Source organism: Orcinus orca, chromosome 16, assembly GCF_937001465.1.
Source record: "Orcinus orca chromosome 16, mOrcOrc1.1, whole genome shotgun sequence".
Lineage (NCBI taxonomy): Eukaryota > Metazoa > Chordata > Mammalia > Artiodactyla > Delphinidae > Orcinus > Orcinus orca.
The window spans coordinates 52,251,794-52,277,874 of NC_064574.1; the positions used below are offsets into that span (position 1 = coordinate 52,251,794).

Here is a 26,081-nt window from a genome sequence, read left to right on the forward strand (position 1 = left end):
CCAGTCTGTTTCTTTTGGTGGGAGCATTTAATCCATTTACATTTAAGGTAATTATCGATATGTATGTTCCTATTCCCATTTTCTTAATTGTTTTGGATTTTTTATTGTAGGTCTTTTCCTTCTCTTGTGTTTCTTGCCTAGAGAAGTTCCTTTAGCATTTGTTGTAAAGCTGGTTTGGTGGTGCTGAACTCTCTCAGCTTTTGCTTGTCTGTAAAGGTTTTAATTTCTCCATCAAATCTGAATGAGATCCTTGCTGGGTAAAGTAATGTTGGTTGTAGGTTTTTCTCCTTCATCACTTAAATATGTCCTGCCGTCCCTTCTGGCTTGCAGAGTTTCTGCTGAAAGATCAGCTGTTAACCTTATGGGGATTCCCTTGTGTGTTATTTGTTGTTTTTCCCTTGCTGCTTTTAATATGTTTTCTTTGTATTTAATTTTTGACAGTTCGATTAATATGTGTCTTTTTGTGTTTCTCCTTGGATTTATCCTGTATGGACTCTCTGTGCTTCCTGGACTTGATTAACTATTTCCTTTCCCATATTAGGGAAGTTTTCAACTATAATCTCTTCAAATATTTTCTCAGTCCCTTTCTTTTTCTCTTCTTCTTCTGGAACCCCTATAATTCGAATGTTGGTGTGTTTAATGTTGTCTCAGAGGTCTCTGAGACTGTCCTCAGTTCTTTTCATTCTTTTTTCTTTATTCTGCTCTGCAGTAGTTATTTCCACTATTTTATCTTCCAGGTCACTTATCCATTCTTCTGCCTCAGTTATTCTGCTATTGATCCCATCTAGAGTTTTTTGTGTTTTTTTTTGCGGTACGCGGGCCTCTCCCGTTGCGGAGCACAGGCTCCGGACGTGCAGGCCCAGTGGCCATGGCTCACGGGCCTAGCCGCTCCGCGGCATGTGGGATCTTCCCGGACCGGGGCACGAACCCGTGTCCCCTGCATCGACAGGCGGACTCTCAACCACTGTGCCACCAGGGAAGCCCAAGAAAAAGATTTCTTTAAAAAGAAAAAAAAAAAAATGGACAGGCAGAACGCTAGGACAAATGATAAAAGCAAAGCTATACAGACAAAATCACACACAGAAGCATACACATACACACTCACAAAGAGAAAAAGGGGGAAAAAAAATATATATATATATCGCTGCTCCCAAAGTCCACCTCCTCAATTTCGGATGATTCGTTGTCTATTCAGGTATTCCACAGATGCGGGTACATCAAGGTGATTGTGGAGATTTAATCCACTGCTCCTGAGGCTGCTGGGAGAGATTTCCCTTTCTCTTCTTTGTTTGCACAGCTCCCAGGGCTCAGCTTTGGATTTGGCCCCGCCTCTGCGTGTAGGTCTCTGGAGGGTGTCTGTTCTTCGCTCAGACAGGACGAGGTTAAAGGAGCAGCTGACTCTGGGACTCTGGCTCACTCAGGCCGGGGTGGGAGGGAGGGGTGCGGATGCGGGGCGAGCCTGCGGCGGCAGAGGCTGGTGTGATGTTGCACCAGCCCAAGGCTCGCCGTGTGTTCTCCCGTTCTCCCGGGGAAGTTGTCCCTGGATCCCGGGACCCTGGCAGTGGCGGGCTGCACAGGCTCCCCGGAAGGGAGGTGTGGAGAGTGACCTGTGCTCGCACACAGGCTTCTTGGTGGCGGCAGCAGCAGCCTTAGCGTCTCATGCCCGTCTCTGGGGTCCGCGCTGTTAGCCGCGGCTCGCACCCGTCTCTGGAGCTCCTTTAAGCAGCACTCTTAATCCCCTCTTCTCGCGTACCAGGAAACAAAGAGGGAAGAAAAAGTCTCTTGCCTCTTCTGCAGGTCCAGACCTTTTCCCGGACTCCCTTCCGGCTAGCCGTGGGGCACTAACCCCTTCAGGCTGTGTTCACGCCGCCAGTCCTCTCCCTGCGCTCTGACCGAAGCCTGAGCCTCAGCTCCCAGCCCCGCCCACCCCGGCGGGTGAGCAAACAAGCCTCTCGGGCTGGTGAGCGCCGGTCAGCACCTATCCTCTGTGCGGGAATCTCCTCGTTTTGCCCTCCGCACCTCTGTTGCTGTGCTCTCCTCCGCGGCTCCGATGCTTCCCCCCTCCGCCCCCCGCAGTCTCCGCCTGCGAAGGGGCTTCCTAGTGTGTGGAACCCTTTCCTCCTTCACAGCTCCCTTCCACTGGTGCAGGTCCCGTCCCTATTCTTTTGTCTCTGTTTGTTCTTTTTTCTTTTGCCCTACCCAGGTACGTGGGGAGTTTCTTGCCTTTTGGGAGGTCTGAGATCTTCTGCCAGCGTTCAGTAGGTGTTCTGTAGGAGTTGTTCCACATGTAGATGTATTTCTGGTGTATCTGTGGGGAGGAAGGTGATCTCCACGTCTTACTCGTGCACCGTCTTCCCGATTCCCACATCTCTAATTCTTGAATTCTAAGATTCGGGGGTAGAACTCCTGTTCACCCCATCAAATACCTGAAATCCACCTTAGACTTCAACCTTCTAGGCAAATTTTGTTCTGTTATGTGGCTCTTGCCTGCCATACTGCCACAATGTTTACACTGAAAACCTTATCTCCAGTTCTGACCAAGTCATCATGAAAAGGTTAACTTAGACCTTAGATGCAAGATAGGCACAAACTGAGCTCTCAGGAATATCACTGTCAACTGTCTCCCACATAAATGAAATATTTTAAAATAAAACATATATAAAAACTTCCCTGCCAGGGTCAGGAATTCAGGATTAGGTTTATTTATTTGTTTTTATTTTGTATGATTCCCTTTCCTTTTATTACTCAGGCTAATATTAAAGCAAGACTTGAATTCTGAGAACTTGCACCCACATATGGGGAGTGCTGACAGCTCAGGAGCAGTTTCCATGACAGGAGAAAGCCAACTCCAAATTCCATATTTGCCGTGGCTAATCCACGAGTGGCCAATTGAGAATTGTGGTAAAATTTAGGGGAGGAATGGGCAGAAATCTGGGCGAAGGTGGGTAATTACCACACCCAGGATTATCTTTAAGAAGCAGGTCTTGGCTGCTCTTCTCAATATCCTGAAAGTTCGAAACAAATTTACGGACAGGCCAAGATGGGAACCATCTATGTATACATGAGTGATTCCTAAAAATCTTTCTGTAGCCAAACTCCATCTGGGTGCTCCTAAATTGCACCATACATGGCGCATCCTCTGAGTTCAGTATTGTCCTTTCTAGGCTCCTCTTAAAATGCAAATAGTGCCGGATCAATTTAACATTCCAGATTACAAGAGAGCTAGGAACCAAGTGGAGAGACCTTTTAAGGGTGGAAAACATCCTGAAGAGCAGTCAAGTTGCTGAATTCAAACTTGAAGTTATATTCATGTTTGCTTGGGAGTTTCTGAGTGCCTGGGGTCAACAGTCTCCCACTATATACACTTTCCTTTTTCTGTGCTGACTGGTATGCATAGAGTGGGGACCGAAAGAGTCCCCAGCTGAGCAGACACAAAGCATCAGCCACCCAGAGACCAGACAACTTATGGAAGAAGATGGGCCATGTCTGTCTGTGTTTCTTTCCCCTAGGGGTACAAGAGGACAGGCACTTCTAGGAGGAGGTAGTGAGATGGATACCAGGAATAACAGAAATATGAGCTTCCAGATTGGTACCTCAGTTCCTCAGCTCCCTTAAGTCCTAAATGAAAAGAATAAGCAGTCACCGCTTCTTTTTTAATTAATTTATTTATTTTTGGCTGCACTGGGGCTTTGTCTAGTTGTGGCGAGCGGGGGCTACTCTTCCATTGTGGCGCGGGCTTCTCATTGCGGTGGCTTCTCTTGTTGCGGAGCACGGGCTCCAGGCACACAGGCTTCACTAGCTGTGGCTCGCGGGCTCTAGAGTGCAGGTTCAGTAGTTGTGGCGCATGGCCTTAGTTGCTCTGCGGCATGTGGGGTCTTCCCAGACCAGGGCTCGAACCCGTGTTCTCAGCATTGGCAGGTGGATTCTTAACCACTGTGCCACCAGGGAAGCCCTAAGTAGTCACCTCTTCTCAAGGTATTCGATAGAGGTATGAAGGAGGGTAGAAAAGTGCTCTGAAATCTTTACCATCCCTGACTCAAAAGAAGGACTACCTTGTTGACCTAAAGAAACAGACAATTAGAAAAGATTTCCTGCCTGACATCTGGGTGGGATATAGCATTAGGATCTCCAGTATATTTGCTGCTTATTGATGAAAACGACAGTTCTCAGGGTCTTCAGCCAAGAGGTGTAGCCAAGTGGTCCCTGTCTAGAGCACCAGAACCAGATAAGCACACATGCACACTTCCCTTGAGTAGAAACTCCCATCAAGCCTGCTATTTGGGCGTGGCAGCCAGGGTTCCTGTGGGACATGTCATGATCCAGAGGAAGAGCAGAGCATTTACTCCCAGTCTTCAGCTTCCAGATGAGGACAGCTGACCCAAGACTATTTTTGTTTTCTTCTCAGATGCTTTTATTTATTTATTTATTTATTTTTAAATTCTGACTTCCTTGCAGTTAGGAAGTCAGAATTTCTTTTTTTAAAAAATTAATTAATTAATTAATTAATTGATTTTGAGCTGTGTTGGGTCTTCGTTTCTGTGAGAGGGCTTTCTCTAGTTGTGGCAAGCGGGGGCCACTCTTCATCGCGATGCGCGGGCCTCTCACTATTGCGGCCTCTCTTGCTGCGGAGCACAGGCTCCAGACGCACAGGCTCAGTAGTTGTGGCTCACGGGCCTAGTTGCTCCGCGGCATGTGGGATCTTCCCAGACCAGGGCTTGAAGCCGCGTCCCCTGCATTAGCAGGCAGATTCTCAACCACTGCGCCACCAGGGAAGCCCAGATCCTTTTATTTATTAGCCAAAGAAGGGGGATGGGCTTTGGTTTGTGATCTTCAGTAAAGCCTAGGTCTTGCCCCATGAAGGGAGATGGTAATTGGCCCATTATTAACAAGAGGTAATTTTTGTTTATGAGATGTTAAGAATTACTCCATGGTTTAGAGGTGGGCATAGTGGTCATATACCTCAAACTTTCGGGGATCCCCTCTGAAATCTTCTATTTTCCTTTTCTAATTATGGGTATCCTGTAACTGATTTAACTCCTTTTGGGGTAGACCCTGTTTCTATCTTTAGCCTGTTCCACCTACATGTACTTGAGCTTACATGAAGTTTTGTTCTGTTCTACATTTACCTCTTTTTAACTCACGTGTTTGTATCTTCTGTATTTGGTGAATATGTCTATATTCATGCTTCCCATTCTTTTCATGATTGTATAGACTCATCACCTTCTCCCTCAAACTTCATCTTTCAGGACCAGGAGTTTTCACTTGGGAGGGGAGGGATATAGAAGAGAAGGGAAGAAATTTATCAGAAACATTTGGGGAATTCTTCCAAATACAGCAGGTCTGCTCACCCCTCCCCTGAGTATACCAAAATCTTGGCTGGGGAAATTAGTATTTTTTGAGAATTTCCACATTTAGTTCCAATGGTCAACTCCCTCTACCCTTTTGAACTGAAGGAGTTCACACTCCTTCATCATGAACAAAGATGATGGATGGACAGGGTGCAAAGATGAATTTCTTGGGTCATCACTGTGTTGAACTGAAGACACTGATCTTTTTGTTCTTTGTGAAGCACTTCCTTCATTTTGTGATAGCTCATGTTGATATTCAGATGGAATAAAGTTTCCATTCATTGTGGGACTGACAGTGTTTGGGGATTGCAATGAAACCTTGCAATCATAAAATTTAAATTGGTACTTAACTACAAAGGTCGGCGACATCAGACCTGCACTGATGCAGATCCACCTAATCCAGTAGCTTCTTCACTTGCTTTACTCCTGGTTGTCCCTGGACAGATTCCTCAAGTGACTGAAGGCAACCAGAGATGGAAAGGGCCAACAGAAGCTCCTTGGAGAGCTTTATTCTGATGGGTGTATCTGACCATCCCCAGCTGGAGATAATCTTTTTTGTAGTCATCCTCTTCTCCTACTTGCTGACCCTTGTTGGGAACTCAACCATGATCCTGCTTTCCAGCCTGGATGCCCGGCTCCACACACCCATGTACTTCTTCCTCAGCAACTTCTCCTCCCTGGATCTTGCTTTTACTACTAGCTCAGTCCCCCAAGTGCTGATCATCTTGTGGGGATCAGACAAGACCATCAGCTATGGTGGCTGTGTGACCCCAACTCAATGTTTTCCTCTGGCTAGGGGCTACTGAGTGCATCCTGCTGTTGGTGATGGCATTTGACTACTATGTCATGGTGTGCTGGCCCCTGCACTACACCACCATCATGAACCCCTGGCTCTGCTGGCTGCTGGCTGCCATTGCCTGTTTGGGTGGCTTGGGCAACTCTGTGGTCCAGTCAACCTTCACTCTGCAGCTCCCTTTGTGAGGGCACCAGAGGGTGGACAGCTTCCTGTGTGAGGTGCCCGCCATGATCAAACTAGCCTGTGGAGACACAAGTCTCAATGGTGTCTGCACCTTCTTCACCACTGTCCCATTAAGCATCATCCTGATCTCCTACTGCTACATAGCTCAGGCAGTGCTGAAGATCCACTCGGCCAAGGGACAGAGAAAGACCTTTAACACGTGCCTCTCTTATCTGGTGGTGGTACTCCTCTTTTATGGCTCTTTTATGGTGGTACTCCTCTTTTATGGCTCTTTTATGGCTCAGCTATCTATGGGTATCTGCTTCCTGCTAAGACCAGCAACCAGGACAAATTCATTTCCCTCTTCTACTCTGTGGTCACACCCATGGTGAACCCTCTCATTTACACTCTGAGGAACAAGGAGGTGAAGGGGGCGCTGAGGAGGCTGCTGGGGAAGTCAGCTGAAGGAAGGGAAAACTATCATTTACCACCTCTTCATTTCTACAAGCTTTTTCTCATTCTCTCTGGCCAGGTGAACGTGAGGAGTACTGACCGCAGTACAAGCATGTTCTTGACAGCACTAAGCTGTTGGTACATGGTTAATGTTATTTCTTTTTTTTTTTTTTTTTTGAGGTTAAAGGGATTTTTTTTTTAACATCTTTATTGGGGTATAATTGCTTTACAATGGTGTGTTAGTTTCTGCTTTATAACAAAGGAAATCAGTTATACATGTACATATGTTCCCATATCTCTTCCCTCTTGCGTCTCCCTCCCTCCCACCCTCCCTATCCCACCCCTCCAAGTGGTCACAAAGCACCGAGCTGATCTCCCTGTGCTATGCGGCTGCTTCCCACTAGCTATCTACCTTACGTTTGGTAGTGTATATATGTCCATGCCTCTCTCTCGCTTTGTCACAGCTCACCCTTCCCCCTCCCCATATCCTCAAGTCCGTTCTCTATCTTTATTTATTTATTTGCGGTACGCGGACCTCTCACCGCTGCGGCCTCTCCCGTTGCGGAGCACAGGCTCCGGACGCGCAGGCTCAGTGGCCATGGTCCACTGGTCCACTGGCCCAGCTGCTCCGCAGCACATGGGACCCTCCCGGACCGGGGCACGAACCCGTGCCCCCTGCATCGGCAGGCGGACTCTCAACCACTGCGCCACCAGGGAAGCCCGTTAATGTTATTTCTAATGTTCTACACTTCTTTACCAAATATCCTACTGTGGACCACAGATAACAGGGCAGATGTGTCATCAATGACTCAGAGGTTGTTGACTTAGTACAGACTTAGTTCACTGTCACTGCTGTCCACATTTTATTACATGTAATAAATATTACATATGTATTATTGTATTTCTAGAGAATTCTGTACTTTTCTAAAGAAAGCACCTCCACTTGGCAGTATCTTATATAATTCCATAAAATCAAGCCAGGTTTTATTAGCCCCAGTTGAAAACCCAAGAATTCATCTTTGCACCCTATCCATCCATCATCTTTGTCCATCTCTCTTTGTCTTTTCTTAATGTTTCAGTCTATCTACCCACACTTCCCAGTCATATGCCCCTCTGTCATCTTGTTTAACCTCTATTTTATGTCTACATTCCATTTTCCCTTTTGCCTTATCCAATGTTGAATGAGAAATGGTAGGAAGGAGATTGGTTCAAGATGATGGAGTAGAAGGACGTGCTCTCACTCCCTCTTGCGAGAGCACTGGAATCACAACTAATTGCTGAACAATCATCAACAGGAAGACACTGGAACTCACCAAAAAAGATACCCCACATCCAAAGAGAAAGGAGAAGCCACAATGAGACAGAAGGAGGGGCACAATCACAATAAAATCAAATCCCATAACTGCTGGGGGGTTGACTCACAAACTGGAGAACACTTATACCACAGAAGTCCACCCACTGGAGTGAAGGTTCTGAGCCCCACGTCAGGCTTCTAACCTGGGGGTCTGGCAACAGGAGAAGGAATTCCCAGAGGATCAGACTTTGAAGGCGAGATTTGACTGTAGGATTTTGACAGGACTGGGAGAAACAGAGACTCCACTCTTGGAGGGCACACACAAAGTAGTGTGCATATCGGGTCCCAGGGGAAGGAGCAGTGACCCCCATAGGAGACTGAACTAGACCTATTTGCTAGTGTTGGAGGGTCTCCTGCAGAGGCAGAGGGTGGCTGTGTCTCACCATGTGGACAAGGACACTGGCAGCAGAAGTTCTGGGAAGTACTCCTTGGTGTGAGCCCTCCCAGAGTCCAACATTAGCCCCACCAAAGAGCCCAGGTAGGCTCCAGGGTTGGGTCACCTCAGGCCAAACAACCAACAGCGAGGGAACCCAGCCCCACCCATCAGCAGACAAGTGGATTAAAGTTTTACTGAGCTCTGCCACCAGAGCAACAGCCAGTTCTACCCACCACCAGTCGCTTCCATCAGGAAAGTTGCACAAGACTCTTAGAAAACCTAATCCACCAGAGGGCAGACAGCAGAAGCAAGAAGAACTACAATCCTACAGCCTGTGGAACAAAAACCACATTCAGAAAGATAGACAAGATGAAAAGGCAGAGGGTTATGTACCAGATGAAGGAACAAGATAAAACCCCAGAAAAACAACTAAATGAAGTGGAGATAGGTAACCTTCCAGAAAAAGAATTCAGAATAATGATAGTGAAGATGATCCAGGACCTCCAAAAAGAATGGAGGCAAAGATCAAGAAGATGTTAGAAATGTTTAAAAAAGACCTAGAAGAATTAAAGAACAAACAAACATAGATGAACAATACAATAACTGAAATGAAAACTACACTAGAAGGAATCAATAGCAGAATAACTGAGGTAGAAGAACAGATAAGTGACCTGGAAGACAGAAAGGAGGAATTCACCTCTGCGGAACAGAATAAAGAAAAAAGAAATAAAGACAGCCTAAGAGACCTCTGGGACAACATTAAATGCAACAACACTCGCATTATAGGGGTCTCAGAATGAGAAGAGAGAGAGAAAGAACCTGAGAAAATATTTGAAGAGATTATAGTCAAAAACTTCCCTAACATGGGAAAGGAAATAGCCACCCAAGTCCAGGAAGCGCAAAGAGTCCCATAAAGGATAAACCCAAGGAAACACACTGAGACATAGTAATCAAATTGGCAAAAATTAAAGACACAGAAAAATTATTGAAAGCAGCAAGGGAAAAATGACAAATAATATACAAGGGAACTCCCATAAGGTTAAGAGCTGATTTCTCAGCAGAAACTCTACAAGCCAGAAAGGAGTGGCATGACATATTTAAAATGATGAAAGGGAAGAACCTACAACCAAGATTACTCTACCCAGCAAGGATCTCATTCAGATTCGATGGAGAAATCAAAAGCTTTACAGACAACCAAAAGCTAAGAGAATTCAGCACCACCAAACCAGCTCTACAACAAATGCTAAAGGAACTTCTCTAAGTGGGAAACACAAGAGAAGAAAAGGGCCTACAAAAACAAACCCAAAACAATTAAGAAAGTGGTAATAGGAACATACATATTGATAATTACCTTAAACGTGAATGGATTAAATCCTCCAACCAAAAGACACAGGCTTGCTGAATGGATACAAAAACAAGACCCATATATATGCTGTCTACAAGAGACCCACTTCAGACCTAGGGACACATACAGACTGAAAGTGAGGGGATGGAAAAAGATATTCCATGCAAATGGAAATCAAAAGAAAGCTGGAGTAGCAATACTCATATCCGATAAAATAGACTTTAAAATAAAGAATGTTACAAGAGACAAGGAAGGACACTACATAATGATCAAGACATCAATCCAAGAAGAAGATAAAACAATTATAAATATATATGCACCCAACATAGGAGCACCTCAATACATAAGGCAACTGCTAACAGCTATAAAAGAAGAAATCGACAGTAACACAATAAGAGTGGGGGACTTTAACACCTCACTTACACCAATGGACAGATCATCCAAACAGAAAATTAATAAGGAAACCCAAGCTTTAAATGACACAATAGACCACATAGATTTAATTGATATCTATAGGACATTCCATCCAAAAACAGCAGATTACACTTTCTTTTCAAATGCGCACATAACATTCTCCAAGATAGATCACATCTTGGGTCACAAATCAAGCCTCAGTAAATTTAAGAAAATTGAAATCATATTAAGTATCTTTTCTGACCATAATGCTATGAGATTAGAAATCAATTACAGGGAAAAAAAGTAAAAAACACAAACACATGGAGGCTAAACAATATTTTATGAAATAACCAAGAGATCACTGAAGAAATCAAAGAGGAAATCAAAAAATACCTAGAGACAAATGACAATGAAAACATGACGATTCAAAACCTATGGGATGCAGCAAAAGCAATTCTAAGAGGGAAGTTTATAGCAATACAATCCTACCTCAACAAACAACAAACATCTCAAATAAACAATCTAACCTTATACCTAAAGGAACTAAAGAAAGAAGAACAAAATAACCCCAAAGTTAGTAGAAGGAAAGAAATCATAAAATCAGAGCAGAAATAAATGAAATAGAAACAAAACAATAGGAAAGATCAATAAAACTAAAAGCTGGTTCTTTGAGAAGATAAACAAACTTGATAAACCATTAGCCAGACTCATCAAGAAAAAAAGGGAGAAGACTCAAATCATTAAAATTAGAAATGAAAAAGGACAAGTTACAACAGACACCGCAGAAATACAAAGCATCCTAAGAGACTACCACAAGCAACTCTATGCCAATAAAGTGGACAGCCTGGAAGAAATGGACAAATTCTTAGAAAGGTATAACCTTCCAAGACTGAACCAGGAAGAAATAGAAAATATGAACAGACCAATCACAAGTAATGAAATTGAAACTGTGATTAAAAATCTTCCAACACACAAAAGTCCAGGCCCAGATGGCTTCACAGGTGAATTCTATCAAACATTTAGAGAAGAGCTAACACCCATCCTTCTCAAACTCTTCTAAAAAATTGCAGAGGAAGGAACACTCCCAAACTCATTCTATGAGACCACCATCACCCTGATACCGAAACCAGACACAGATACTACAAAAAGAGAAAATTACAGACCAATATCACTCATGAATATAGATGCAAAAATCCTCAATAAAATACTAGCAAACAGAATCCAACAACGCATTAAAAGGATCATACACCATGATCAAGTGGGATTTATCCCAGAGATGCAAAGATTCTTCAATATACACAATCAATGTGATACACCATATTAACAAATTGAAGAAGAAAAACCATATGATCATCTCAATAGATGCAGAAAAAGCTTTTGACAAAATTCAACACCCATTTATTATAAAAACTCACCAGAAAGTGGGCATAGAGGGAACCTACCTCAACATAAAAAGGGCATATATGACAAACCCACAGCAAACATCATTCTCAATGGTTAAAATGAAAGCATTTCCTCTAAGATCAGGAAAAAGACAAGGATGTCCACTCTCACCACTATTATTCAGTATAGTTTTGGAAGTCCTAGCCACAGCAATTAGAGAAGAAAAAGAAATAAAAGGAATACAAATTGGAAAAGAAGAAGTAAAACTGTCATTGTTTGTAGATGACATGATACTATACATAGAAAATCCTAAAAACGCCACCAGAAAACTACTAGAGCTAATCAGTGAATATGGTAAAGGTCAGGATACAAAATTAATGCACAGAAATCTCTTGCATTCCTATACAATAATGATGAAAAATCTGAAAGAGAAATTAAGGAAACACTCCCATTTACCACTGCAACAAAAAGAATAAAATACCTAGGAGTAAACCTACCTAGGGAGACGAAAGACCTGTATGCAGAAAACTATAAGACACTGATGAAAGAAATTAAAGATGATACCAACAGATGGAGAGATATACCATGATCTTGGATTGGAAGAATCAATATTGTGAAAATGACTATACTAACCAAAGCAATCTACAGATTCAATGCAATCCCTATCAAATTACCAATGGTATTTTTTACAGAACAAGAAAAAAAAATCTTAAAATTTGTTTGGAGACACAAAAGACCCTGAATAGCCAATGCAGTCTTGAGGGAAAAAATTGGAGTTGGAGGAATCATGCTCCCAGACTTCAGACTATACTACAAAGCTACAGTAATCAAGACAATATGGTACTGGCACAAAAACAGAAATATAGATCAATGGAACAGGATAGAAAGCCCAGAGATAAACCCACACACATATGGTCAACTAATCTATGACAAAGGAGGCAAGGATATACAATGGAGAAAAGACAGTCTCTTCAATAAGTGGTGCTGGGAGAACTGGACAGCTACATGTAAAAGAATGAAATTAGAACACTCCCTAACACCGTACACAAAAATAAACTCAAAATGGATTAGAGACCTAAATATAAGACTGGCGACTATAAAACTCTTAGAGGAAAACATAGGAAGAACACTCTTTGACGTAAATCACGGCAAGATCTTTTTTGATCCACCTCCTAGAGTGATGGAAATAAAAACAAAAATAAACAAATGGGACCTAATGAAACTTAAAAGTTTTTGCACACACACACACAAAAAGAGTTTTTGCACAGCAAAGGAAACTACAAACAAGATGAAAAGACAACCCTCAGAATGGGAGAAAATATTTGCAAATGAATCAACAGACAAAGGATTAATCTCCAAAATATGTAAACAGCTCATGCAGCTCAACATTAAAAAGCAAACAACTCAGTCCAAAAATGGGCAGAAGACCTAAATAGACATTTCTCCAAAGAAGGCATTTCTCCAAAGAAGACATACAATGGCCAAGAAGCACATGAAAAGCTGCTCAACATCACTAATTATTAGAGAAATGCAAATCAAAACTACTATGAAGTATCACCTCACACCAGTTAGAATGGGCATCATCAGAAAATCTGCAAACAACAAATGCTGGAGAGGGTGTGGAGAAAAGGGAACCTTCTTGCACTGTTGGTGGGAATGTAAATCGATACAGCCACTATGGAGAACAGCGTGGAGGTTCCTTAAAAAACTAAAAATAGAGTTACCATATGACCCAGCAATCCCACCACTGGGTATATACCCAGAGAAAACCATAATTCAAAAAGACACATGCACCCAATATTCACTGCAGCACTATTTACAATAGCCAGGACATGGAAGCAACCTAAATGCCCATCGACAGATGAATGGATAAAGAAGATGTGGTACATATATACAATGGAATATTAGCCATAAAAGAATGAAATCAGGTCATTTGTAGAGATGTGGATAGATCCTGAGACTGTCATACAGAGTGAAGTAAGTCAGAAAGAGAAAACAAATATATTAACGCACATATGTGGAACCTAGAGAAATGGTTCAGATGAACTGGTTTGCAGGGCAGAAATTGAGACACAGATGCAGAGAACAAACATATGGACACCAAGGGGGGAGAGTGGCGTTGGGCGGGGTGTCGTGGCAGTGTGATGAATTGGGAGATTGGGATTGACATGTATACACTAATATGTACAAAATGGATAACTAATAAGAACCTGCTGTATAAAAAGCAAATAAAATTAAATTAAAAAAGGAAATGGTAAGAAGACCATTTTTCTTTTCTTTTCTTTTTGGGCGTGCCCTCCGGCTTGTGGGATCTTAGTTTCTCGACCAGGGATCGAACCAGTGCCCCCTGCAGTGGAAGCCTGGAGTCCTAACCACTGAATTGCTGGGGAATTCCCAAGACCATTTTTCTTTTAATTAAATAGTTTTATTTAAATTATTTTCTCACTGGGACTTCCCTGGCTGTCCAGTGGTTGAGACTCCACGCTTCCACTGCAGGGGGTGCAGGTTTGATCCCTTGTCGGGGAACTAAGATCCCGCATGCCACATAGCCAAAAAATTAATTAATTAATTAATTAAATCATTTCCTCACCAAAGTCCCAGCCATCAGATTTGCTACCAGTATTTGGATATGCTAGTATGGTCAGTGGATTATGGAATGCTCTGAGATTCCTTAAGCAAGTTTAAGAGCCCAGGAAAGATCATCCATTTGTAAAGCATTTCCTCTGCCTCATGATCTAGTCTTTCACCCCTAAAGTTTCTAAAATTCAGCAATCAGTCCAGCACGCCATGACTTACCAAAGAACTCAGGTATTGGAATTAGAATGCCAGTACGTGATTCTTCACATCACTAGAATTGCCAGGGGAATCCACACCTGCCACTGCAGTTCATATGTTCTTTCCCCAGGGAGAGAAGCTGGGTTGATATGAGAAAGTTACCTGGCAACTACATTACCAGAGAAAAGATGATCAATGATTTTAGGGCTACTTTCTAAAGAGTCTTGTGTCCTTCACAGCACCTAAACACATGCCTTATACATAGTAGATGCTCAATACTTAGTGAGTTGAATTAATTAACAAGCCCCATGAATCTCCCTTTTTCACACTAGGAACTAAAAATGTCACATGAACCATTTTCATATTTGCCACTTTGGGGTCATCCTGTCACTTGGACAATGCTGAACAAACAATGACGTTTCCCCTCTTTCCACATTTGCATAATGCTTCCCCAAAGACATCTAGTTATATTGTCCCAGCCTGAATTTGTTTTTCTAGTTGTAGATCAGAACCATGACCTATTGTCTCTGTTCCTTACCCAGTAATACTGAAGTATGTCTCCAGGACCTAGCAGCATAATCTTGGTGAGCTCATCAAAGTCCAGAGCCGTGCAGGCTCAAAAGTTTTATTGATCAGCACACTCAGATTAGATGAAGTTCTCAGGAGGTAGAATCACAATGACTAAACTCCTAAGTTGATATACACACCAGAATGCCAGTTGATTAATTTATGAGAATTGTATTTTCCAAGGAGATATCCCCTAGCTAATTCGTTTAAATTGCAAAATTACTTGGGGGAAAATAGGAAGAAAATAGACAGGCGTTCTTCAGACACTTCAGAGTTTCGCAGAGTCTCCCTACAGAAAGTACAGGACGTTTTGAATCTAACTTGCATTTAGGGGCATAGTAAGACACAGAGAATTACAGGGAGGAGAAAAAGCTTGGGACATGAATGCATCATGGGGATCACATACGCCATCATCAAAGTGTACACATATTCATCTTCCATTCTCAGTGGTGTGCTTGAAACAAAGTCAAAAATTGGGAAAAAAGCCATTAAATGTGAGGAAAGCTCCTTGTTATTAAGGACTTTGACGTTCCATTTCTAGGGTTTCAGAAGAAAAAATATGTTTTGTGTCTTATTCAGTTGGATATTCAAAAAAATGCAAAACAAAAGATGTACCAAGAACTATAGAAGGTTCACCAACCTTAGTAAAATATAAATGTAGAGAATTTGAATATGCTAGTGTGGTCATTGGATTTAAGTGAATTTAAGAGCCCGTCTCTTAGAGCCTTTCACAGAGTCTGTCCAAGTCCCACCTTGCCCTGTATCCTAGCAAAGTGAGTGCAATAACTAAATTTTGAACCTGTCAATGAAGGGAGTCAGTCCTTTTTCCGTCTTCACAGACTTCAGTTTCAATTACATGGCTGTGGTTAGGAGATGTTGGAATAAAGGAGATGGTGAGAAATAAGAATTGGAAAGTGCCTTTGGCTTGGTGAGCTTATGCTCTAGTATGTGAATGCTAAATTACAGGCTAATTTGGACACTCCATTAACGATTGGGTGGAGAAATCCAGTTTATTTGACTATATAGATGGGTTGAGCACATCAACTTTACTGAGTACTTATCCTGGGCTATGTAACAATCTAAACCCTTTATAGGATCAACTCCTTTAATCCTCACAACAACCTACACCATCCCCATTTTAAGATGAGGACATTGGAGCACAAGAGGAAATGTGCTCCCAGTACACAGTGGTAGGTCTGGGAATCAAACCCAAGTACTCTTGACTCTAAAGCTTGTGCCTTTTCCAATTTTTTTTCTTTGTGTAATAATCACAAACTTACAGAAATGTTGGAAGCATGATATAAAGGACTTTCTCTCCCTGGATCATTTGAGAGTAAGTTGACAGCATGATACTCTGTCTTCCCCAAATATTTTACTGTGTATCTCTAACAAACAAGGACGTTCTCCTACAGGACCACCATGTAGCCATCAAAATTACTAAATGAACATCAATACATTATATTATTTAATCCTGAGACCCCATTCAGCTTTTGCCAGTTGTCCCAACAATGCATTTCATAGCAAAAGGATTCTGTTCAAAATTACACGTTGCATGTAGTTGTCATGTCTCCTTAGTCTCTGTCAGTCTGAAATTGTTCCTCTGTCTTTTCTTGACTTTCGTGACCCTGACACTTTAAAAGATCATCCAGTTATTTAGTAGAACATAGCTCAATTTCAGTTTTTTCCTCATAGTTAGATTCAGGTCATCTTTGTCAGGAATTCCACACATGTGATGTTGCATTCTTCTTATCATATGCTGTCAGGTGGTGCTATGGACTGAATTTGTACCCCACCTGAAAATTCATATATTGAAACCCTAAACCCCAATGTAATTAATTGTATTTGAACATAGAGCCTTTAGGAGGTAATTAGGGTTAAGTGGTATCATAAGGGTGTGCCCCTTATCTGATGCGATTGGTGACCTTACAAAGAGAAGAAGGAGAGGGAGATCTTTCTCTCTCCACACACAGTCAAAGGAAAGGCCAACTGTAGACAAAGCAGCCTTCTGCAAGCCAGGAACGAGCCCTCACCAGAAACTGAATCCTGCCAGAACCTTAATCTTGGGTTTCCAGGCTCCATAATTGTGAGAAAATTAATTCCTATTGTTTAAGTCACTCAATCTGTGGTATTTAGTTATGGCAGCCTAAGCAGACTAAGACAGGTGGTGTAAATTTCAATGTCTTCAGACTAAGACAGGTGTTGTAAATTTCAATGTCTCCCATTACTAGTGATGCTACTTGGATCACTAAATGAAGGTGGTGTCTGCTAGGCTTTTCCATTATTTCCTATTTTGTAATTAATAAGCATTTTACAGGGAAATACTTTGAAACTACTTAAATATCCTTATACTAATGAAACTCAATTTAATCTTTTATTTATTTACATCTTACAGAATCAATGTTTCCTATTCTATTCTATGGTTTATAACTTTTTAATATCATTATATTTTTGTCCCTTGTTTCATCACTGGGAGTCCATTCAAACTGGCTTTTGTGTTTTTTGACTTGTCCCCATATTCCTTGAGCATTTCCTTGCTTTCCGCCACATCGAGATGTCCCAGGCTTATGTTTTATTAACCCTCTCTAGCACTCTGTTTCATCATCTGAAATGTGGATATAGTAAATGGCAGGAACAATGTAAGGATCAAAGTAGATAGTGCATGTGCGAGTGCTTAGAGAAAACTGCTCAGTGTTGTACTAAATCAAAGATGGTATACTTACCCTAAGGAGGTTTATCAGTCTATATCACATCCCAGCTCCCTCCATTTATATCCTGATGGAGTACTACTCTCACTGTGCAACCAGATTGTTTATAAATGATGGATGGATGAAGTGGGGCCAGAATAAAGGCAGAGAGAAGCCTCCACTTTTCTTTCCCACACACTCTTATCCCAACCCATGAGCTCCCTCTTCAGAATATATTCAGAATATCCCAATCCAGAATCACACACACACACACACACACACACACACACACACACACACACACACACACGAAAATTAGGAAAGTATTTGAATATCCATCAAAAGGGAAATGATTGAAGATTGAACACATAATGGTAAATGCCAAACACAGGAGTTTAAAAAAAAAAAAGATGAGGTTGATATATTGAAACAGAAAAACTTGTAAGATATACTAAGTAGACAAAATTACAGATTAAGATCCAGCAAGACATACACACTAATGACAGTTATTTCCTCTGGAGAGGGAGTGTAACTTGGGAGTTAAGGGATGAGAGGCTTCATTTTTTTTTTCCCCCAGGGAATGAATTTTTTTTTTTTAATTTTATTTATTTATTTATTTATGGCTGTGTTGGGTCTTCGTTTCTGTGCGAGGGCCCTCTCCAGCTGCAGCAAGTGGGGGCCACTCTTCATCGCGGTGCGCGGGCCTCTGACCATCGCGGCCTCTCCTGCTGCAGAGCACAGGCTCCAGACGCGCAGGCTCAGTAAGCGTGGCTCACGGACCCAGCCGCTCCGCGGCATGTGGGATCCTCCCAGAGCAGGGCTCGAACCCGCGTCCCCTGCACTGGCAGGCAGACTCCCAACCACTGCACCACCAGGGAAGCCCGAGAGGCTTCATTTTTAAATGAGAATGTTTTGCGATACTTGTGGAATATGAAAAAATTAAAACACAGGGAAGAAAAGCATTGGGTTAGAAGCGAGTTCTAGTCCTACTTCTGTGATTAGACAGTCACTTAAACTGTCGCAGTTTTCTCGTCTGGGGGACGGTAATAGTACTGGCTTCATAGGATTGGTGTGAGGATAAGTTACTGTGTACGTGTATAAAACTGTGCCAAACATATAGTAAGCGTTACGTATTTTTGATACTGTCATTGTCTCATCTGTAAGTAGGGTATGAGTCCGGGTAGGCCTGGTTCAAAGACCCTTCCAAGTAAGAGAAGTGGAACATCCTGTCGAGCAGAACAGCAGCAGTAACCAATAGGAGGGATTAACAAACGTCCAGATCCAGGGCCCCAGGTTTTCGAACAGCGTTATTGGTCCAGGTTATGACGCAAACGGGGAACCCGTCTCCTCATTGGGGAAGACTGCTGTCGATTAGCGGGGGGGCGGAACCAGCTGGGGAGGGTTGTGCGTATCCGGCGACGCTGTTTTCCGGCTTAGCCCTTGCGCATTCGTCAGGCTTTCTGGAAGTCCCGGCCTGCCCCGCGGCAGCTTCAGGCCGCGCGCTCTGGGAAATGCGACCAGGTGGGTGAGTCGCGCGTTTGAGGCTTTTCGCGGCGGGGCGGGCTGGAGCTCCGCGGCTCCGCCCTCTCCCCTGAGGCTCTCATGATGTCCTGGGTCTTGTGACGGGAAGGCTCTCAGTGGCCGTGACCCGGTGCTTCCTCCCTCTGTTTGGAGAGGCCTGGGAACATGGTAGGCTGGTGTACGGGACCTGTCGCCCTTTGGAGGCTCCTGTCTGCTCTCTTTCCCCGTGAAGTGTGCTTTGAAAGGCGCAGAGCCTTTTACCCTTGTGCTTTACGTGAATAAAACACTGGTTCACCGAGGCCCTATCGCGTCCTTGTGCGCCCTTGTGTTGGGCAGTGAGGACACGAACACAGCTCAGACATGCTCCTTGCACTCAGAGAGCTCCCAAACTGTGGAGTAGATAAACTTGCAGAAACAAGTTCTGGTGTTAGGTGGAGTAAGAGAAGGCTCCCTGAGAAAGAGTTACAGACAGGGCCGAGGAGTTAAGAGCGTCAAGGAAGCGTCAAGAATGTGGTGATGGTGCTGTTACCAATCCTCTTCCAGTGGGTTTTTTGTCTTCTTTGATGGACTCCACTCATGAGAACATAAAATTTACCGTATTTCTAATTTCTAGGCTTAGGTGCCCTTCCTCCCTAGCTTGGGAGGAATGGAGATTGGCAGCCCCTGGTGTTCAGTTTCTCTGGAAAGAATGAAATCAGGTCTTGGGAAAAGGTTAGAGGGCAAAGACACTATGGAAAGCAGAGAGCCTGTTCCACGATGTGGGACCAGTTCACCTGTGCTGGATTGTAGACCATGTGTAGGAGAGTGCGCAGTGAGACTGGAGCAGTAGGTTAGATCTAGAATCCAGGGAGAGCCTTTGCAAGTTAGGAGATCTTGACTTATTTCAGTGGTATTAGGAAGTCTTGAAGGCTTTTGAGCAGAGCAGTTTACACAATTGAATTAGATTTGTAGAAAGTCAAGAGATCCAGATCTGCTTTGTAGGAAGATCAGGTAGATAGATGGAAGACTCTTGTACCAGCCTGGCCTAATGATGTGTCCCTGACCAGGGGTTCTCAACCAGGGAAGATTTTGACCCCCCAAAGATATTTGGCAAAATCTGGAGTAGTCTTGTCATAACTGACAGGTGCTCCTGACATCTAGTGGCTGGAGACAAGGGGTGCAGCTAAACATCCTACAATGCATAGGACACCCCCCCAACCCCCCACCCCGACCCACACAGACAACAAAGACCTGTCTGGCCCCAAATGTCAATACTGTAGTGCTGAAGTTCAAGGGAATTCCCTGGAGGTCCAGCAGTTAGGACTCCACACTTCCACTGCAGGGGGCAGGGGTTCGATCCCTGGTCGGTGAACTAAAATCCTGCGTGCTGCGCAGCATAGCCAAAAAACAAAAATCTGAGCTTTAAAACAACAACAAAAAATAGTGCTGAAGTTCAGAAATGCAACCTTAGAGCGATAGAAGTGGAAACGAAGGGGAGACAGATCTCAGAGACGTCTCAGCCAGAGACCAGTCTTCGCCTCCTTTCATATTCTTTACAATGCTTAAGTACTTTAAGCAGTCAATCAGGTCTAAAGACCCAGACTTCCTTGTCTTTTTTCACCCTTTCATTCCTTTGCAAAATATTTATTTTGCATGAGACACTATTCAAGGTGCTGTGATTCAGCAATGAACAAAACAAATTACCTGCTCTCCAAGAACCTTACATTCTTGTAGGGATGACAGACATGAAACCAATAAATATATATCAAGTAGTGAGATATGCTATAAAGAAGTTCCTGTAAGATAGAGCTTCTGTTATTATCACCACAGACCATTTACTCTGCATCTTGTAAGTGCCAAGCACTGGCCAGATGCTTTACAAATAGCATTTCTAATCTTTTTCTGTATGCTGCAGGATTGGTATAGTTATGCTCAGATGAGAAAAAGCAGCTTAGAGAAGTTGAGTATTTTGCCCCACATCAGTTAATGAGGAGTTGAGCTGGCACTGGAAACTGGATCCACCTGACAAAGTCTGTGAGATTTCCATTAGGACACCGTCTGACTTGAATGGGAGTGCAGTGGTTGAGAGTCCACCTGCCGATGCAGGAGACGCGGATTTGTGCCCAGTCCGGGAAGATCCCACGTGCCCGGAGCGCTGGTCCCACGAGCCATGGCCACTGAGCCTGCGCGTCCGGAGCCTGTGCTCCGCAGCTGGAGAGGCCACAACAGTGAGAGGCCCGCGTACCGCAAAAAACAAAACAAAACAAAAAAAACTATACCTTCTCACCCAAACTTAGCAAAGTGAAGTAGAAATGAAGTTCTTATTGGAGAGGCCTAGCTGGAAGTGATTCTCCATATTGTAGGAACTACATTTGAGAACACATGAGCCTCAGTTGAATTTGTCTTCATTACTCACATTCTCTCAGGTGGCTGATGGCAGGTTCTGACATCTCAGAGAGGTTGGCAACTTGGAGGTCTCCCACCAGCTCTTCAGACTCTCACGATATTGGCAACTGCTGGGCCTCACTCACAAGCTTTCAGCCAGCTCTGGGAGCTGTGCTTATGATGGCTGCAGCCCAAACTACATCAACGAGAAGATCCTGGAGCTGAAGCAATTCCCGACACGTCTTCCTTTCTGCATGGGAAGATCCAAGCCTGGATGAGGGTGCATCATCCAGGAAGCGTTGAGAAGGCAGTGACCTTGGTGCAGCATTTAGAGTGAGAACCCAGGAGACGAAGGCAATGGTGAGAAGGGGAGTAAGGAAAGAGAAATGGGATCAGGTTGGAGAGGGCCTGGGTTAGGGGACAAGCAGTTGGAACAAGGTGGAAAAACTTGATTTAGCTGTTGCTTCTCAAGCACTTGTTTGTTTTCATTATTGGTGTCCATGCCAGCTTTTAAGAGAACAGATTTTCTTTCCCCTTTGAAGGAAGGAGGGTGGGTGGAGAGAGAGTTTGGACCCTCATCAATCACCGAGCTTTCAGTAGGTCTCAGCTGCCAAGAATAAAGGGAGGGAAGTATTTGTCCCTGTAGAACTCAGGCTTTCTCCTCTGCAGGTTATAATGACCTGAGCCAGCTCTGTAAACGAGAGTCTTCTGGTTCTTGACATGCCTGTTGAAGACAGAGGGATTGTAACGCTCAGCTAGCTGTGGGAACTTTGGTTACGTCCTCAGGGTCTGGGTCACACCTCTCACAAAACAGAACCGGATTTCTGGTCAGGAGAGGGCCAGACTGGGACCTACTGAGGACTGATAGTAGTGCTGCAAGATATAACAGCGCTGTGGGGCCCTGGGCAGGGGCTTCCCCAGACCTCCCAGCACTGCCCTGAGCACACAGGACTTGGAAGCACTCTCTGCTGTTCTGCTCAGCCACACACATCATATTCCTCAATCAAGTTTCTAACTCTGGCTTTGCAGGAATCTCCGTTCCTATACTTTTCCTCCCTGGGCCCATATGATGATCTTTGGCGGGGGAGGTAGGGTGTCCATTGATGGGGTTTATTTCCAGGTGATGGTGTTTGTGCTCCAAGAAGAGCCAGCAACCGGGGTTATGGCGGGGAGGGGGGCAGTTACCAGGCTTCTATTGGAGACCATGAAGCCCATCCTCAGGGGCTTTCCCAAGAGAAGAGGCAGAGCTATGCTCAGACCACTCAGACCCTGGGGCCTTAAAGAACAACCCACCTATTTGAAGAACAGAGTCTCAGGCTGGAAAGGGGAGAGGCAGGAAGAATCCAGGAATGAGAGGTTGTCCGTGCCTGTGCCATCCATCAGAGACGTAACCTTATCGTTTGGTCATGACCACAGTTGGGAGCAGGAAGCTAGTGATTTGGGACGCAGTTGTGGTTCTGAGGCAGCTCAGTTCCATATAGAGGCTTTGTCGTTCCCTCTGGTTCTCCCTTCAGAAAACTTCATTCCGTGATAGCTCTTAGAAGGGTCATGTATGAATCAGGTCTAGGGGCTTACATGGTGACCTGCTGCCATACAAGGCAGAGGGCCGGATCTTTGTTTAGACCTATAAGACTCTGCCACTATCAGGTGCGGCACTGGGGTCCTGACTCTCTGCCCAGCCACACGTACCATGCCTCGATGGAAGGGGTACCTTTTGACCATCCTGTATAACAAGTGAGATCTCTGATGGGTCTCCTTTTCTGTCTTTTTAATGGGTCTCTTTTTGCTTTTTCTCACTTTTGGCTGTAAAAATTTCTTGGGAACCATGTCTAATCTATACTGTGTAATAACTAGCTCTTAATCTTGTGCCAGGCACAACACCATGCCTGGGAGGTAGTTGCTGGTAATGGGTGTGACATGAAACCTCAACTGTACCTTCCTCCTCCCCAGGAGGCTGGGCCTACGGCCCCTGCCACAACAAGGCTGCCCTCGTGGCATGAACATGTAGTATAAGGTCTGTGTTTGGAGGTTTCACAGAAATTGTTAGCCAGAAAGAGTGTTGAGAGAGACAGTGAAAAATTAAAGGTTTTGAAATTGATCTGACCCAGGTTCAAAATCCAGCTCTTTCACTTTAATCACTATGCAAGTCACTTTAAACCTATGATAGCAGGTGTGCATTGGGGCTACCAGGAAACCCAGACTTTACTTGCAAATCTCAGTAAATCCCCAATTTATCAAAAACTCCAGAAGTGCCACTAGAATGGCCAAGTGTACAGGAAATGCCCGAGCAGCTTCAGGACCACAGCTTTCTCCAGATGCCAGAACAGAGTGGCACAAGTTCAAAATCCTTCAGGCTAACTTCCATATCACAGGGAGTAGCCAGGTTAATTGCTAGTGTCCTGTGACCTGCACTCAGTCCTTCTCTTTGTCTCTATCCAGAAGCCGAGCCGAGGACGAGCAGCAGGACTGCAAGGAGGCTGGAGCTGATGATGGTGAAAGCGAGGATTCGCCTGTGATGGTGTCAGCGATGACATGGGCACAGTCTCACCCAGGACCCCAGGAGTCCTGGCTGTTCCCAAACTGACCGGTAAGGCAGTCCCTCACAGGAGAGGCAGACAAGAGGTGGCAAGAGGAAAGGAAGTTGGGTAGGAGGCCTGAGGGGCCCAGCTCTGGCTTTGGCTGTGACCACCCATCAGCCACCTTAGGCTGAGAAACCACAGCAGATGTGTGAAAAGGGAATGGTGTGCAGGCTTCGCGCTACTTCTCTGGCTTGTGAGAATATTTATTTGATCCTGTCTGTGGCAAGTGGTTAGCAGTCCTTGGAAAAAAGGCATGCTGTCAGTTGAAAAATTGTATCAATGAGTTAAAATGTTTCAGTGAGGAAGGGATGTACAGACACTATATGGAGAGCCCCAGTATTAAACGTACAGGGGAAAACTGGCTTTTCAATGGATATCTGAAGGGCTGAAGCAAACCAGAAGTATCAGTTACACGTCAGAGGAAATGGATAGACTTGAGGGTGTTGCCTTTTGTACAACCTACTTCAAATTTATTCTCAAGTGGTTGGTGCAGTGATCATGCTGATTTGTCAGTGGGACGTAGACACTAAGGTAACAGAGGTGGTAACTGTAGGAAGCAGCGACCACACAGGGAGTAGGGGGAAAGGTTGGGTTTATCAGAACTCAGAAGCAGGTTGGGTTTATCAGAACTCAGAACTTAGAGGAGTGGCCCTGCGGAGCTGGAACTCAGATCTTGGGGCTTGGGGGCTGGGTGTGCTGCCTGACTTGTGCTGTATTTCTGAGGGGTCCAGTAAGGCTGGTTCTGGAAGGAAGATACAGTGTGTTTCGTTCACTGCTTTGTATTTGGCTTCTGTGTAATACCTGGTACTTTACAGGCAATCAAATGTTTCCTGAATGAATGAATAACTGGATGTATTCTCCAGTTCTTACTGTCTGCCCCAGACCCTCCCGAGAGGCTGACAGGCAAGGGCTGCGCGCTCTAGTACTGTGTTCTTTCTCCTGCCCAGCAGACTACAGGATAAAGCAGTTTGGACGGTGGAGGCAATCTAAGAATGCAAGGAGTTCAACAGTTGCATCCCAGTTTCCCTGGTTACCGCAGACCCAGGACTGGGAGGAACCTGCCTGTGAGGCCTGGGTACCTGTGCTTCCTTAGCGATTCCATTGACTTTCACTGGCTTTCCTCACTTATCAAAGCCAGCTTCTTTGAGCTGGTGTACAAAGCCCTTCAGTAGTTGATCCACCCCGGGCTGTCCCCCTCTTCCCCACCATGATCTCCAATGAAGTCAGGCTGTCCCCCAGTGGGTCACATTCAAGCCCATCTCTTTGCCTTTGCCTGAGCTTTCCTAAGGTATCATTTTTTCCCACTCTCTGTAGAGCAGAGGTAAGTATGTGACTCTGGGAACTGACCTGCATAGCTTGTCCACTGGGCCATGTTCAAGGACCGTGTATGCAGAGAACTGTGGGATGGGCCAAGCGAGACTCAAGCTGAGGAAACACTGAAGTATATTTTTCTGTCCTGCCTTTGCTTCTCTTTTTCTAAATTAAAAAAAATTTTCGGGGGCTTTGAGGTAGAGTATACATTCTCCTTTGCTCATCTGTAATTCCTCAAGAAGGCTTAAAGCAGAGACCATGACACTTGCTTTTCAACAAAGCTTAGGCAAGGTACTGACAACCTGCACGCACAGGCCAAGAACCATGGACAACTTACCCATCTTTCACATTTTATCATAGAGATTTCACAAAAGCTTAAACATCTATGCCTTGTTCTGGATCAGTAAGCTTTAATTTTGGCTCTTCATGCTCCTCACACCCAGCCTTCTTTTCACCTGTAGTCAGAGCTGCCTGCAGCCCCTGTGTTTTCCTTACTCCCCAACCCAACTGTATTCCTTCTCTCCCCATTTTCTGCCCCTTATTCCTTCTCTGCATGTCCTACTGTCCCGAAGCAGGTTCTACCCTTGGATCCTCTTGAGGACCGTGCAGGCTTCTGCATGAGAATAAAGTTTCTAATGGAGAAAATTTCAACCAAAGGCCAAAGAAG

At 44.2% G+C, this 26,081-nt stretch overlaps 1 protein-coding gene across 1 annotated transcript; it reads left to right on the forward strand.

Moving 5' to 3' along the window:
• The first annotated feature begins 3,973 nt into the window (after positions 1-3,973).
• Positions 3,974-14,019, forward strand: LOC101274107 (olfactory receptor 2C1). The gene is given in 3 exon segments (XM_033428984.2): positions 3,974-6,118; positions 6,120-6,552; positions 6,594-14,019. Coding segments are annotated over 3 exon segments (1,098 nt in total). The 5' UTR covers positions 3,974-5,821; the 3' UTR covers positions 6,962-14,019.
• The last annotated feature ends 12,062 nt before the right edge of the window (positions 14,020-26,081 follow it).